General features: G+C 39.0%; 1 protein-coding gene and 1 long non-coding RNA gene across 2 annotated transcripts; one reads left to right on the top strand and one right to left on the bottom strand.

Annotated features, from left to right (window-relative positions):
• Positions 1-126: 126 nt before the first annotated feature.
• Positions 127-7,550, bottom strand: LOC121984519 (ethanolamine-phosphate cytidylyltransferase-like). The gene is made up of 9 exons (XM_042537478.1): positions 6,999-7,550; positions 5,883-6,118; positions 4,550-4,731; positions 4,121-4,192; positions 2,141-2,208; positions 1,891-2,011; positions 1,307-1,372; positions 1,095-1,217; positions 127-472 (listed from the first exon to the last, which is right to left on the bottom strand). The coding sequence occupies exons 1-9, from the start codon at positions 7,319-7,321 to the stop codon at positions 401-403; spliced, it is 1,263 nt and encodes a 420-aa protein (XP_042393412.1). The 5' UTR covers positions 7,322-7,550; the 3' UTR covers positions 127-400.
• A 198-nt stretch (positions 7,551-7,748) lies between these two features.
• On the top strand, positions 7,749-8,814 carry LOC121987483. The gene is made up of 2 exons (XR_006113618.1): positions 7,749-7,978; positions 8,283-8,814. It is a non-coding gene; the product is annotated as an uncharacterized LOC121987483 (long non-coding RNA).
• The last annotated feature ends 8,227 nt before the right edge of the window (positions 8,815-17,041 follow it).

Below are 17,041 nucleotides of genomic sequence, written 5' to 3'. Positions count from 1 at the left end.
CGAAACATTCCCTTCATTGCATCTTTTACCTCAAATGCATCATAATGTCTCGTCATCATAAAAAATAAATAATACATAGGAATTCGACATATCGATGAACGAATACTCAAAACTTAAGATGAGACATGTAGGAAATGGGCATCCATCATTGAAGAATTTGTATGGCCCAGAGAACGTTTAACAATAACAAAACAAATAGAGCTGGAATAGGAAACAAGATGGACAAAAAAAACAATGCTATAGAGCGAAACATCAAGCTTCCAGCCTGTTGATCGAACCATATTGTACATTAATGAAGAAAACAAAAGAATGAGAACTCAGATCAATTACCCTGGGCTTATCGCACCAACCGACATATCTTTGTTGGTGTTAGAAATGTGAGTAGTTGAAATCCAAGGAGTCAGTCTCCAGAAATGTATGTTTTGTTATCGTAGTAACTCTTTTCACTGGCTTCCTTCATTTCATTTCGTTTCTGTACACGCGATACAAAGAAGATGATTTAGTGACCCAAACAGTTGCAACTTGAACCAAAATTTAATAGTTGCTATCTATGGGCTGATTCTTTTAAGGCTAAGCTGTATTATCTTCTACTGTCTACCAAAAAAAACAGATTTTCCCTTTATTTTTCTAATTTCTTAATGCAGTTAATAAGATCTTCATGAAAAGACAAGTCTCCACTAATTGTGTTTCTACATCAATGTTTCATACTGATACCAATCTCTCAAGCGCAAGGAATATACCAGTGGCCAGCAATTGCATGGAACCTTGTATATGCACAATATTCAATCCAGCAATCAAAGGTTAACCCGATATGAAAAGATGGTCCGATATAGTTATACGCTGTAAATCATCTTAGTATTTACTAACAAACATCAAAAGCGGGCGACATCAGCAAAGTGTTAGCAATAAGAACTACCTATTGAATAAATCACCTACAGATTCAATTTACAACAGTAGCACCTAACTGGTCAATTTTGTTCATGAATAATGTGGCAAGGCCAACTATATATTTTAGCACTCCAGCACGGCAGGAATAAGCAGCATATATGATTAAAACAAAACTTGGCTTGACATGAGCAACAATGCAGAAGTACCTGATAAGCTTCATGATTTGAAACAATCCTCCTTATAATTGTGCTTGTTGTGATATCTAAAGGACTTGTTAACTGCTTATAAATTCCCATAGCCATTGGAATGGCATATGGATCCGTCTCTTCCTGCAAATTTAGCAGACGATAGTATGAATAGTCAGTTAGTCACAATATTATGGTGCTACGTAAAATAAAATAAAAAATCAGTAAAGTACCTTTCGGAAATTCATATTTTCAGCAATTGTACCATGAACGACCAAAGAAATGTTGAAGGTAGTAATCTGGAGATAAATATTAAAATTTTCATGTTAACATCAGAGGCAATAAGAAGAAGTGTTATCTTAGGTGAAGAAAAGCAGTTGAGAATCATAAAATAGCCTAAAAGCAATAAGAAGTGTCATGTTATGTAATGAAAACCAGTTGAGAATCATAAAACAGCCTTTACATAAGTCTCATATCATCTTCGGAGTTTTGAGATGTAGCAATGACTGGTCTCAAAAGAGACCTCAACAAACATTGAGTTACAATCAGATTCTGGATCAAAGCAGAAGATCGCTTATATTTTGGATAGATCAAGCCAATATTAGGATGTTTTGATGATTGGCGCTAGTCCAAGCTACATCCAATTAGTGTCAAAACCATGAAAATCATTCACATTATTGATAACTTTAAGCAACCAGAATCCAACATTCATTAATAAAGGAATTTCACTTCACAGTTTTTTAAAGTGATCATAAATCAGTTGTTTTCTTCTACTAAAGATTGCAGGATAGAAACTGACATCAGTGTAAAAACTAACCATATCTTTTGAAACTTCCCAAGGAGCGCCAATAATCACTTCATCTACATAACGACAAGCCAAGACACTCAAGCTTCTCTCATGAAGATTCATAATTGGACGATGGGCACCTTGTATAGCACTTTAACATACTACTAGTCAGTATTTGTAAAATCTATAAACAATCTAGCAGCATCATAGATATATTGAATTGTAATTTTAATAAATGACAAATAACAGATAAGACAGAAGCTTCAGTAGTTTGAGAAACCTGATGGTTTCATCTGTATGAATTCCTACAAGTAGAAAATCTCCAAGTTCTCTTGCAAGTCGGAGTATCTATAAGCAAAATTAAAACCAGTCATCATTAGCAAAGGCCATGACAAAATCAAAAACACTATTTCAAAATAGAAAAATTGTCTATGAATCCATCCAAAAATTTCTAATAGTATCATGGAGAAAAAAAACATGTGACAGAAAACTTCATAATATTCTAGGTGGCTGTCTAGCTTTGGAACAATAGTAATTTGTTTACAACACATTGTTTTTCCAAGGATATGTGTAGCAGGCTTTCATATTAAAATCCAGAGTGCAAGTTAAACACTATGTCAAATGGTTAACATTGCAGGCACAAGATGTGGTAGAGCAGGCTACTCGAACTAGAGTGTGAATCACCTAGGAATAGAATTTCACTCATTAATGTTCAGGGCATTCAGGTGTTGCAACGCATGCTAATCCTTCTCAAGTGTTGTCTCTGGAGGATATAGGATATGTACCTGAAGGTTTCTACTATTAGGTGGTGCAATGGACCTCTCTAGGATTGGCACCCATCACAGAGGAACAGACAGTAGGAATTGCTGCAGAATGGTCCAACTCCAATGCCTAAGTCAATCAGTTAAAGGGAAGATTTTGACGGCAGTAAAGTGTGTAGCCCAAATGCATACTTTTGTTCCGCAAGGAGTATTTATACCATAAAAGATAGTCATTTTATTGTCATAACCTAAATACTAGTAAGGTATATTGACACATTCCAGAGTACAGAATTCGGACTAGTTGAGCTATCATGTCTCCTTTAAGCATACAAACAATGACTACTAGCACTAGGGACTCCCATCCCATCTATAAGTTTATCATGTCATAAAATGTTATATTAATTACATAGTATCACTGACTATTTTTTTATGCTAGTTGCTTACTAGTTAAACATCCTAATAGCATACTTAGACTAATTAATCAAATAACTAGAAAAAATTGTAATTCATTCATAAAATTGAGAAAATTGTGAGTCTAACTCACTTTCCTGTTCCCAACTATCCCTACTGCTGCAACATCTTCTTGGCATTATATTCATTACCAGTTGGTGTTCACTTTGTCATCAGATCTCAGAGAAATAAGGTCCACTTTTCCAGAGTTCGGAGTTCAAACTAGTTGAGCTATCATGGCTCCTTTTAGCAGCATTAGCATATAAACAATAACTACGAGGGACGCCAATCCCATCAATAAATTTATCGTGACATAAATGTTATATTACTTGCATAGTTATCAGTGACAAATTATTTTTTTATGCTACTTTCTTATTAGTTAAACGTCCTAATACCATAGACCAATTAATCAAATAACTAGAAGAACACATGTACTTTTGTCACTAGAAGAACATATGTAATTCATTCATAAAAATTGAGAATATTGTTAGTCTATTTCACTTCCTGTTCCCAACCATCCCTGCTGATGCAAAATCTTTTTGAACCTTCGCAATGATTTATTATATCCTTTAACAGCAGGTTTTCATTCAGCTATACACCTCGTCTAACCCAGTAATCAAGGTTAGACTCAAAGAGTATTTGGCCATTTCGAGCTGGCAAGAACTATAGACGCGCACCCACAAAAAAAACAAATATATAAAAAATGGGATAGTAAGAAATGTTTACAACGCAATATACCTTAACTTCAGAAATTCTAAGTCAAAGCACAATTTTACATATAAACTAATAAAGTCTAGTAAGACTAAAAAGTATGGAGGAAAAAAAGAGGCTCATTCTAGCAATCGATTCCGAATGGCCGTGTAAGAAGGGGGTGATTATATTTGAAGTGTCATGAATGAGGAATGAATATTACAAAATTCCAAATGAAACAAGGATGAATAAAGCAAACTGTCATATATGCTCATTTGCAATAAAATTTTGGTATGTTTTTACAACTAATGTTCATTGTTGATGTGCCTAAGGAGGAGAAAAAAAAAGCAGTGATGTACCTCCACATGTCCTGCATGGAACAAATCAAATGCGCCGTCTATGTAAACTATGCGAGCATCAGGACCTGGACCCTTTATAAGAATGCCAAATGCCAGGTTAGTATAGAATGCTTGTTTAAAGAAGATCTCAATGGTGACATAACAAAATTCCAGTGAAGGAAGAAAAAACAATAGTAAAAGAAGTTAAATTTTCTGCACAACTGGTAAAAAGGTATGGACCAGTGTGCAGTTCTCTTGTTGGACAAGATTGCCATGAAATGATTACAAAAATTGCAACAAATTTCAAATTTAGGTGCCACTTTTAGCTTTCTGAAATAAAACAAAACCAAGAAAATGATTTTCTAAAGGAAATATTCATAAAGAAAAATTTAGATTGCATTTAAGATGATTAATTATGTAGTCTAACTAGGAAAGTTATGGTGGGAATACCTTGCCATTTGAAAATTGTACTATTCGACGAGATGTAGGCAAGAAATGTGATATCCGAGTTGGAGTCCTAAAACCCAAATCATCAAGCTTCTGGTTGTGCCCACGGCTGAACTGCCTTTGCAAAGAAGAAGGACTATGTCTGCCACCAAGTGATCTCTCCCTCACACAAAGAAGCATGCGGCCTATTAATTATATATGGGATCATTGAAACAAGCTTTGAAAGTATGAAAAGAAACGTAAGCTACTATATAAACTAGCTAAAGATGATAAGATGTAGACTAAAGAAAAACTATGTCATCATATTAAAGTGTAATCCTTTTGACGAATTTTTCATGATTCAATAATGCATATTTATTAATGTCCTTGATGCGGCTTGGTTATTTTACATATAGTATGCTTGAAGTATAATTAGTAAAAAGTCTGTAAGTCAAATATTGTTAGCCAGTGGTGAATCATGCATATATTGTAACAAATCCAGCACTCAACACGTCGAGGTATTGTCTGCTTTAATCAATACCCCATACTATTGACCTCACAAATTTTGTCACAAGTGGAATTTTATTTCAAGATAAGAAGCTTCCCAATTAACCATTCATCCTTAAAATGCTCCACACCAAACATAGTAACCATGGAATTTTTATGGAAAACTAAGCCAATTTCATCAAAACGCACTTTGTTGTTTAGAGTACATAATCCATTTAAGGAATTTTACAACCATAGCTCATACTTTCCCCACTTCAATGTGTGTCTCAATTCATTCCTTGCCCTAGCATCCTAAAAGCCTGCCAAAAGCCACACCCTGCCCTCATCAGACAAGGTTGAAACACATTATAAACCAGTAGCATCATTTATAAATAGGGACAGAACTCCCCTAAAGTGACCTGGTTGCTATACATAAGCAGTATGCGTTTAGTACAATTATAAAAAAGTAAAGGAAGTAAAATGTAGCCAGTCAGTCAAATGGATAATACAAGAAAACTAGAAGACTGGAGCACCCACATTATAAACCATCCTATGGCAAACAATAGAATTGAGAAAATTAGGGAAAGTATGCAATTTTATAATTTGACTATGAGGATTTTGTGACATGCAAATGTTAGATCAAAGAATTGATAATCAAGAGTCTAGTAAATTTTGAACTAGGAAGGTTAGAGTGAAGATGGTACCAAATAGAAAAACCAAATAAATAAGGAGTTCTATCTTCCATGCAAATACCAAATATGATACATCCCAAGATACAAACAAATTCGTCCAATTCTTTTATGCTAGCTGACAGAAAAATTAAGAGTTATCTATATACAGATATGATTAAAAGCAGGAGCAGAATGACTACCAACAATGTCTGTGCTTGACACTCCTTCAGTTCTTTTGATTTGCTTATAGCGACCAGCCTTTTTGGCCAGGGCATATGCATCCCTGCCATCTGGAAGTACACAAGGATCATCCCCATGGATAACATAATCTATGTCATATTTAGTGAATAGCTTGTTCATAAATTCTTCAGTGATAGCATAAGGAGCATCTGGAATGACCTCATCAACCCACTTCACTGCACCTACCATTAACATCCTACCATAAAGAATATATATAGAATCACATATAGAAGAATATACAAATCTCTGATTAATGGTAGTTCTAGAATTTGTCCAAAGTAAACAGCCTTGAACATTCTTGACTTGTGAGATAGAAACAAACAAATCTATCTTATAATAAACTATAAAAGCTAAGCTTCTATTTGAAACAGATAAACTAAACCCTTTCCACTGGACGTGTTGAAATGGAAAGGCTGGAAACATGGGTGGAACATAGTTTATGATGATAGAAACAAAAACCAGTAGTATCTAAAGTAGTGTAATTATCCACAAAGAAGGAAATGCATATTTGAAAAGACAATTAAGCAAGGATTTTGGCATTTTCATACCAGACTAGTAGATGATATTGCATAATTCATCAGCCCAACAAAGTACGGCAACAGATAGTTTATAAGATATAGCATAGTTCATTAGCCCAACAAAATATAAGAACGCAGCAACAACCAGAACAACAAGTCATGTATTCAAGGAAATCTCACGCTAACATATCTAAAATGTACAAACTAAGAAGACCATGTAAACCACTATGGAATTTTGAATGCTACAAGTAAACAGCAAACGAAAAAAATGCGACAACAAAAAACAAAGAGGGAGAATTATCAAATTGCAGAAAACACTGATGAGTGGAGGGATGGGGAAATGCTTCAATTTAATTGGAAAGACAAAATAAACATACGAATTAAATGCATTAACCAAGCTGGGGTTGCACATTGCCACTAATGGAAAGAACGTCTATGATGAAAAATGATAGTATAGGAACGAAGAACACTATCGAAATTTTTTCAGCACGAAACGCAAGAAATATTAAAACATTAATCATCAGAAAACAAAAAAAAAAAATAGTTCGATCTATATACCTATCCCTGAGGGAAGTGACAGGAGGCCCCTTGTTAACCTTGATCTCTTCGTCGCTGATGACCCCAACCACGAGTTGGTCCCCAAGCATCCGAGCTTGCCGAAGCGCGTTGCAGTGCCCGTAATGCATCATGTCGAAGCACCCATCCATGTAAACCCGGACAGGCTTCTTCCTCCGCCGCCGCATCCGAGAAAGGGAAAACGGAGGAAGGAGGCGGATCGAGAGGAGGGAAAGGGACCCGGCAAAGAGGAGGCCGCCGAGGAGGAACGCAGCAACGAAGCCGGAGGCGACGAGAAAGTCGGTGGAACAGTCGTGGAATTCCATGGAGGAGGAGACGAGACGTTGGATCCGATCTCTCTCTCTCTCTCTCTCTCTCTCTCTCTGGTTTCTAGGGTTCAAAAGGAGGCGGTCGACCACTCGCCCTCGGAGAGAGGGACGGGAGGCGGAGGTGGTGCGGAGGAAGTGGGGCGGAGGAAAAAGAGAGGACGGTGAAGCCTCGATGATGGATCGGTTAGCAGCCGTCGGATTCGGTCGGCTCCGTTTGATATGGGAATGTCCTAGCTAGCGGATAATCTACCTTGTCGATTTTAACGTGGGAGGGGAATTTTAAACCGAACGCAAACCGCCGCAGGACCCGACCCGACCCGACCCGATATGGTCTGAGTCATACCCTCGAGTAAACAACCTGGAAGATTACAATACATGGCAATGTTTTCATTTACATCCCTGTTGATTGACAATTAACGGATTGGTCCAACATTAACTGCCGCAGGACGCGTAAATCTTCGCTGGCACTCGACGACGAGAACAATAGTCGTTTGCTTCAATTGGAATCCATTCCCGATTCGCCTTCCTTCGCCCCTAATCCGCGTGCGCTCCAATCGGATTATAAAGCTGCAATCTTGTGGGATTTGGAGATCATTTCTGGATCGACTGCAGCATCTCTTTGAATCATCGGAAAAAGAGTTCGATTCCCTCGAGGTATATAGATGATCCCTTTTTCTATAATCATCTTCTGCTAGTAAAACTATGATTTCGATCTGCGTATCGGCTTTTGATTGTGATTTGGATAGGAATGTTTTCTTCTCGCAGTAAATAATTGGACTTTAGGGTTTTTTTTTTATAGCAAACGATCGCTTTAAGGCGTGCTTTCTCGGAGATCTAAATGAAAAAGTACCTTTTTCTCTAATACATCTATGTTCGTCTGTGATCTGTTTTGGGTTTTTATTGTGTCTCCTGTTCGACATTGGTTTTGGGGGTTTCTGCTAAAGCCCTAATTTTTCAGGCAAATGGGTCACCATCACCACCACCACCACCATGACGGAATCAACCCATATGAGAATCCCTTCTTGTTCTGCTGCTGCTGCCCATGCTTGCTTGTGAGTTCCGTACTTAGAGGAATTGGAAGCTGCATCTTCGTGTCATGTTACCCCATCTTACGGTGCCTTGGCTTGGAGCGCGACCACCATCACCCCCATCACCATCACTGTTGATATATCTTGTGGCTTCTAAATGTTGGATGAACGTGACCTGTTGCTAAAGTTTCTCAATTGTCGTGATCTCTTAAAGCAAAAAAAAAAAACACAAAAATCTTCTTGGATGAACATGGCCCCGTTGTTGAAGTTTCTCAGCTGAAAAATAGGAAATTTCTTGCATGTTGATTATTGTGAGTAAATATCTACCAGAAAATATTTAGCACTTTATATGAGATATTGGTTTCCATTCTTAACAATACAATGTTGTGTTCTTGATGTTTTCTCACAGTTAGGATGAATATATACAATCTACTATTTGGTTCTAATGACTTGTTCCTCTCATCTTATAGGCACATTAGTGGGATAAAAGTTTGATTGTTGTTGTTATTATTGTCGTCGGCTGTTAACTTGTGTGATCTGCTGTGCTTTGAGAAAAAAAAAAGGGGAAATTTATTAGGTATTGAGTATTCAGAGTACATATGTTTGAAGAAAATGTGGTGCTTCTTTGTATGAGATGATCGTTTCCATGCTTAACAATACTGTGATATTCTTGATATTCTCTTTCGGTTAGGATGAGTTCAATCTCTATGACCTTGAGATGTTGGATGAACTTGACCTGTGCTGAAGTTTTTTTGGTACTTCTTTATCGCACGATTAGTTTCCATGCTTAAAGTGATGTTCTTAATGTTTTCTTTCATTTAGGCTGAATATATTCAATCTCTATCTGTTAATGTGTGGTAATAGTGTGGAATTCCTTTGTGTAGCTTTTAGATGATGGATGAACTTGATCTGTTGCTAAAATTTCAGTCATGCTTTGAGAAAAAAAAAAGAAAAAAGGATAATTTCTTAGGTGTTAAATAATTTCTCAGTTATATCATTATCCTTTGTATGAGTTGATGACTGCTTTTGAATTTTCACTGCATGAAGGTTGTGTTGATCTGAACTCAATCATATTGTAGTTGTTGGTTTTGCTCCCCAAAAACTAAGACAAATTAACGGGGTAGGTTCAATCTCTTGATTGAATGACTTTTATTAATTTTTTTTAATGATAGATTTTTATGGAGTTAATAGTTTTTTATTAACTTTTATAGAATCTCATATAATTGTGAAAAGAATTTCATAGAGTTCTATAGATTTTTTTAAAACTTTTACAGACATTTTTAAAATTTCATAGAAACTTGTGGATTTAAAAGAGTGTATTCAATCTTAGAAAATAGTAAACGGGCATGGGATGAAATTCTTTGGACCTCTTTTCCTGATTCGCTCCTGGACCAAGAAAAAGGGATTGGTGGGAGACAATAACCTCCACCTATTAACAGGTGAGGGTCATTGCCCTCCACCAATGTAAAGGCTTGCCCCCCACCAATGCAAAGGCTCTAAGGACTGGTTCAACTTTTGCAGACCAGAGGATCTCATCTCGATGGTCATGGTCTGGTCTCGTACGATGATTATTTTCAAATAAAACCTAAAATATCTTATTAAATTTATTTTATCAATAAAATAATAAATAGCATACTTATCCATAAAAATTTTTTCAACTTTTTATACTTTTCTCTTGTTTTGACTAAAAATAAATAGAAAATAACGTCTTGAATTGATAAATTTGATTAGTAATAAAATTAATAATAATATTATTAATTTGATTAGTAATAATATTATTAAAATAAATAAATATAAATATATAAAATTTATTTAGAAATTTTTAAAATTTAATAAATTTTATAGAATATTTTTAGGGTCAAATTTTATTAGATTTTATTAAACTATCTATTAATTAAGTTGAGAATTAATTTGATTTATTAATACATATTTTATATTAAAACCTAATGTCTCAAGTTTCTTTTCCCTCTACGCACAGTACTATCGTCCAAATCGACTTTGACCTACTCGTAAGTAGCTGACAGAAACATCACCGACTGCCTCAAATAATTTTTCTATTTATTTTTCTCCTTTTCCAACGCCCCACAGGCTTCTCTGGATGACACTCATTATTTCCCATCACGAGCAACTAGAGAAAAAATCTCCGCCTACAGCCTGTCGTCGTGAGCCACTGCTGGAGAAAAGGCTGCAAGCGATTGTTGTTCCATTCCAGTCGTTTCAATCCATTCTTTTACTATTATAACGTCGAAGAATGACATTTCAGAGGACTCTCAGCTTCGCATATAACGTCGGAGAGGTTGATGCAGGTCGTCGAGAGGTTGAACAAGGACGGGACCTTTAAGATCAAAGAAATAATCAAAATCGAGAAGCGAAAAGATGACTTATTTTTAAAAATTAAAGCGATTTGAAATCTATAGAAATCTCAAGGGTGAGGAGAAAACTTTTTATTTTATTTTTAAAATTGTACCAAATATTTTGGAGAGCTCTTATTAGTTAAAATTTATATTCAAAGATTTCTAAAAAAATTCATAAAAATCTATTGAAACTTTGGATACCAAAATATTTTCATAGTGATCCGGTGGTAAGGACGGGAGACCCTCGTTGGCGGGAGGTCAACGACACGTGGAGGTCAAGGGTCAAGAGGGTCAACCCTGAGGTCGTGCCGAGCGGACTGGCGGGCCGACCGAGCAGTCGGCTGGGAGGCTCCCAGGCCGGACGAAAGACAACCCGACCAGGAGTCGGGTTTCCGACGCTAAGGTAAAAGAGTCTTTGGGCCGAGCGGATAGGCCGCTCGGCCGAGCCACAGGATAATAAGGCGTAATCCCAGCCGAGCACATGAGCAGGGCTTCTCCGCCCGGTCCGAGGTACGCGCATTCCCGAAGGCCATGAGCGCCGAGCGACCAGTCCGCTCGACTTGGGAATAGGCAAGAGGCGAAAAGGGACAAAAGGGACAGCTGGTAACATCATCCTCGAGACACCTGCCGCCGACAAACAGCATGGTCGACGGTCGGAGCGGACAGAATATCGTACGGTGGAAGTTTCCACCGTCACATCTGGGATATGCTCTGCCGATTGCGGAATGGAGTCAGGCATACTTTTCTGACACAACCCTGCTGAGGTATATTTGGGGAAGCGTGCCCGCGCCTCCCCGGGGTCCTATATAAGGACCCCCAGACTTTGACGGATGTATGTTATTTCTCATCACTGTAGCCACAGTAGCGTTACTTTGCTCCTCTTCTTCTTCACTGCCTGACTTGAGCGTCGTAGGGTCGTCGCCGGGAAACTCCTCCCGGCTCGGCTTCTTTGTGTTGGTGCAACCTTAGGTCAAGGTTGACCTAGTTGACCTGACTCGAGTTGACCTGACTCGAGTTGTATTTTGATGTTTGACTTAGGAAGATTGTCGGTGCAACCTTAGGTCAAGGTTGACCTAGTTGAGTTGCATGTTGATGTTTGACACTCGTGGAAGAGTTGTATTCTTGATATGGGACAAGAATAGATGTTTGGGAGATTATTGGGGCAACCGTAGGTCAAGCTTGACCTGGTTGACCTGATTCGGGAAAAAGTCCAAGTATGGAGACTTGGCAACCGAAAAGTCCAAGCAGGGAGCTTGGCACTAGAAAAGTCCAAGTATGGAGACTTGGCACTGGAAAAGTCCAAGCAGGGAGCTTGGCACGCGAAAAGTCCAAGTATGGAGACTTGGCACGGGAAAAGTACAAGTATGGAGACTTGGCACTGGAAAAGTCCAAGTATGGAGACTTGGCACGGAAAAGTCCTAACTGGGATGTTAGGCAGTGTGGAAAGTCCTGGTGAGTGAAGCCAGGCAGTGGGAAAGTCCTAACTGGGATGTTAGGCAGTTGGAAAGTCCTGGTGAGTGAAGCCAGGCAGTGAGAAAGTCCTAACTGGGATGTTAGGCAGTGTGAAAACCCTAGTGACTGAAGCTAGGTGAAAGTCCTGGTGAGTGAAGCCAGGCAAGGGAAAATCCAGATGGATCAAGGGTGATCGGACATCTGGTGATGGGAAGTCCAAGTAGGTCATAGGAGTGACCGGATACTTGGCACGAAGAGGAAAGTCCAAGTGGGTCAAAGGGATTGACCGGACACTTGGTGGGGAGTCTTAGCAGGTCAAGGGAGTGACCGTATGTTAAGCATGATGTACCAATAGGTCAAGGTTGACCGGATATTGGTTTGGAAGGTTTGGGACTTGGTTTGGGCAAAAACCAAGCTCTGGATCGGTCTGCAGACCGATCCAGTGATACGTTTGTGTATCTGATCGATCTGGTGACCGATCAGATGACAAACAGAAGGTGATCATCGGTTCTGTGGGCTTACTGGGGACCGATCAGCATGAAGCCTGATCGGTCTCCACGACCGATCAGAGACGCAGCCGAGAGAGGTGGGATCGGTCTGTGGACCGATCCAGCTGTGGCCTGATCGGTCCAGGGACCGATCAGGAAACGGACAGAAAGTTGGGCAACTTTCTGTGAAGCATTCTGATCGGTCTAGGGACCGATCAGCCCAGAGCCTGATCGGTCCCCGAGACCGATCAGAAGGGTCCTGAACCGATCAGGGTGGAGCCTGATCGGTCCACGACTCGACCGTTGAGTTACAACGGGTCGCTCCGTCTTCTCCGCTGGCTTCTGCCTTCACTGTGCAGGTTCGCAGGTTATAAAAGGAGATCAAGGCTTTGGTGCAACTTCTTCTTCTTCCTGATTACTGTGATTAGAGCTTTGCTGAGCTCTCATTGTGCTGAAGCTCTGCGTGAGTTTCCTGCTGGTTTTCTAGCTGAGTTTGGATCCTAGAAGCTGCTGTTTCATCTGGGTTCCAATCGACAACAAGAGGCAAGCAAGTGTTTTTACATTCCTGTTGTTCTTGTGTTCTTGTTCTTCTTGTACTCCTTATTGCTGTTGCAAAGATTGTGGTGAGGTTTCTCCACCCCGAAGGAGTGTATATTAGCCGGTTCTCCGGGGACTCATCCACCGACGGATTGATAGGGCTTGTCCACCTTACGGACACGCCAAGGAGTAGGAGCATCATCTCCGAACCTCGTACATCGCTGTGTTAAGGTTTGATATTCTTCCTGTCGTTTCTAGTTTATTTTTCCGCTGCGCTAACGAATTGTAGGAAGAAACGAGTGAATTGGGGCGGCTATTCACACCCCCCTCTCTAGCCGAGTACGTAGGATCCTAACAAGTGGTATCAGAGCAAGGTCGCTCTTCATCGGATTCACACCCGTGGGAGCACAAGCTAGAGATGGATCAATTCGGAGAAGACATCACCATTCCACCCTTCTACAACGACAACTTCGCATATTGGAAGGTAAGGATGATGTATTTTCTTAGGACTAATATGTGGAACTGGTTTTGTGTACAAGAAGGGTTTACTCCTCCAATGGATAAAGAAGGAGAGCCTCTAAAGAAGAACAAGTGGACGAAGGAACAAGTCCACCAATCCACGATCAACAATAAGGTAACTAAAACAATTGAATTTTCATTACCTACTAATGTTTTGTGTAAGATAGGTAAATACAACAATGCCAAGGAGTTGTGGGATAACTTGACCAAGTACCATGAGGAGAGCTCCACTTCAAGTCATGAACAGGAGACAAGTGAGTCATCAAGTAGCTCACATCATGGAGGAGAGGAATTAGAAGTTGAGGGTTACTCAACATCTAAGGACGAAGAGGAGGAGAGTTCTTCTTCAAGTTCGGAGCAAGAAGAAGAAGCTTCTACCTCCGAAAGAGATGAAGAAGAGAGCTCGCATCTACCCTCAACCCTAGATAACTCAAGCAATTTAAGTTCAATTAAATTACACATTATGTGCTTTGAGTGTAGGGAACATGGACATTACAAGAGTAAGTGTCCAAAGAGGGTAAGAAAGACTCCACCGGCGCCAAAGGTCAAGGAAGCCGGAGTCCCGAAACGCAAGGGCAAGGAGCACATCGTGTGCTTCCAATGCAAGCAAAGGGGACACTATAGGAGCCATTGTCCGAGGGGGAGGCAACCTCACAAGGGCAAGAGACCGGGCACATCCATAGGGAGAGCTAAGGCAAACCCTAAGGTAACCTCTAAGGTTCATTCGTGCAATTCTAGTAGGATACATGCTAGTAATTTTATTGCATTAGTCAATAATGATAAGCATGTTAACACTAGAAATCAATACATGTGCTTAGGTGCTAAACATGTCAACCTAGATAGGAATACTACTAGGAATGCTAACCCTAGGATTAACACTTCTAAGGTTAAGGAAAACCTAGGTAGAAACCTTAAATCAACTAGACACATGCCTAGGAACACCTCAAGAAAGAATGACAAATCAAAACTTGAGGTATTAGAAAAGGAGAATCAAGTCTTGAGGTCAAGGCTTGATACCCTAGAAAAGGCCCTTAAAAATTTAAAGAAGTCAACTCTAGGGCCTAAGGGTCAAAAGTCTCAGGACAAGAAAGGTTTGAGTCACAAATCTAAGTCCCAAGTGGTCAAGCCCACTTACCACAATGTTCCATTCGATTATGGAACAAAACTTAGGGCTAGGAAGACCACCACCAAGGTCACAAGGGGAGTCACCCCTAGAGTTGATCTTGATGAGTCCCAAATGACCAAGGCTTCAAAGCCTAAAAGGGTCATTAGGAGGGTTGCTAGGGAAGTTATCCCTAGTGAATATTTAGTGAACCCAATGAGTTCAAATAGGTATTGGGTTCCTAGGAGCATCTTCTCTACCCCATAGATGGGTTAGAGAGTGTCAACTCCAATAAGAAGGGTAGTTAACCCAACTTTGAGGAAATTGACACTCAAGGAGCATTTTCAAGGTTTTGAGAACTTTTGAAAATGAAATGGAATTGTCATTTACTCCTTTGAAGAGTTAAATGTGCCTAAAGATTGGAAATTTCATTTTTAATCTCAATTGGCACAATTTGGGAAAATTTAGAGAACTCTCGAGGAAAAATGAAACATGCCAAGTTTTGAGGATAAATTTGATCTTAAAGTGGCATGAATTAATCTAGAGTTCAAGAAGTGTCAAAATTAGGATTTTGGCATTTTGGGGCAATCTAGGATTAAATTTTAGGTTAGCAAAGTGGTTAAGGATACTTAGATAAGTAATCTAGGTATATTTATTTATGCTGAATCTTGACATGATTGTTTGCCCTCACATGTCATGACATCATGTTTAGTTTTATTATCATTTGAAATGTCATGATAATGCTTAGGCTAGTTTATATGTCATGCTTTATTTGAGTTTTCAAACTTTATGCCATGACATCATGACATTGGCACATGTTTTTACTTATGATATCATTATATGTCATGTCATCATCTCTTGCATTATAATCAATGAAATTGATTTAAGGACAAACATATAATTTGATATTGAGATCAAATTGGTGTTTAGAAAATGCATGAGAACTTAGCCTAAGTTGACCTTAATCCATATCTCACATCAAATTGACTTGAGTGTGGTTTGATATACCTTAGATGTGTGTGAGATATTAGGATCATGAGTTAGGATCAAGGTGCATAGTCCTTGTACCTAGATGACCCTAATTCAAGAAATTAAGGATCATAGGGAAAGCTTGTGTACAAGTCATGTACATCTAACCCTAAGATTATGGTCCTAAATTCAAATGGTTTTAAAAGCATTTTAAAATTGTTTTGAAAAACCTTGATGAAGCCTTCCTAGTGATTGCATTCATCATTGAACATTGTGATACAAAGTTGAGTTAAACTTGAACTATTTCAAAGTTTTTGAACTTTGTATCAAGATTGAAAAATGGAAACTATTTTCATAGAAAACTATTTTTCCTTGATAGTGTATGATATGAGGAATGTATCCTCAAAATTTTACAATTTTTCGAATTTTCTGGAATTTGTTGTGAGTTTCTGAATTTCGGGAGAAGGAAATCAGAACTCGAGTCTATCCAAGGCTGGATCGGTCACTGGACCGATCCAGGGAAGGCTGGATCGGTCTGGGGACCGATCCAGAGGGGTTCTGATCGGTCCGGTGACCGATCAGGCGTGCTGAATTTGCTGAATTTCGACTGTGGTCTGAAATTTCAGCTATGGGAGTTGAGTTTCGGGTTTCTAAAGGTTTGAAACTCTCCAAGACATTGTTGGTGCAATGATCAAGGGGGAGTTGACCTTTAGGGGGAGTTTTACCTAATTGTCAAGGGGGAGTTGACTTTTAGGGGGAGTTTTTACTCCTTAAGACTTTTGAGGATTAGTGATATGGGATTATCACTAAGTTGATTGTTGAGTTTAGTATCAAGGGGGAAATTAAGAGTTTCAATGAAAGGTATGGGACTTTCATTAGGAAGAAACTCTTGACCTTGATACCCTCCTTTTTCTTTTTGATGTGTGTCAAAAAGGGGAGAGTGTTCATTGGAGAATTATTGGAGAACCCAAGTTAGGTTATCGGGTTAACCTAAGCTAGGGGAAGAATATCAAGGAATGTTCGAGAAAGAACATTGGAATTCTTTTTGATGTGTGTCAAAAAGGGGGAGAATTATTGGAGAACCCAAGTTAGGTTATCGGGTTAACCTAAGGGGAGAAGGTCCAGAGAATGTTCAAGGAAAGAACATTGGACATTGGAAGATGGCACTGGAAAACCTAAGTTAGGTTATCGGGTTAACCTAACTTGATTATGGGTTTTGTCAAACATCAAAAAGGGGGAGATTGTTGGTGCAACCTTAGGTCAAGGTT

This window comes from Zingiber officinale, chromosome 5B (assembly GCF_018446385.1).
Source record: "Zingiber officinale cultivar Zhangliang chromosome 5B, Zo_v1.1, whole genome shotgun sequence".
Classification (NCBI taxonomy): Eukaryota; Viridiplantae; Streptophyta; class Magnoliopsida; order Zingiberales; family Zingiberaceae; genus Zingiber; species Zingiber officinale.
Note: the sequence above shows the minus strand (reverse complement) of the source record. Positions and strands in the feature narration are given on the sequence as shown.

Coding starts and splice junctions, on each gene's coding strand:
- LOC121984519 (XM_042537478.1), bottom strand. CDS start 7,321: ATGGAATTCCACGACTGTTCCACCGACTTTCTCGTCGCCTCCGGCTTC. Junction 4,193..4,549: donor TACAATTTTCAAATGGCAAG/GTATTCCCACCA, acceptor ATTCTTATAAAG/GGTCCAGGTCCTGATGCTCG. Junction 2,209..4,120: donor TCCATGCAGGACATGTGGAG/GTACATCACTGC, acceptor TTTTGCTTATAG/ATACTCCGACTTGCAAGAGA.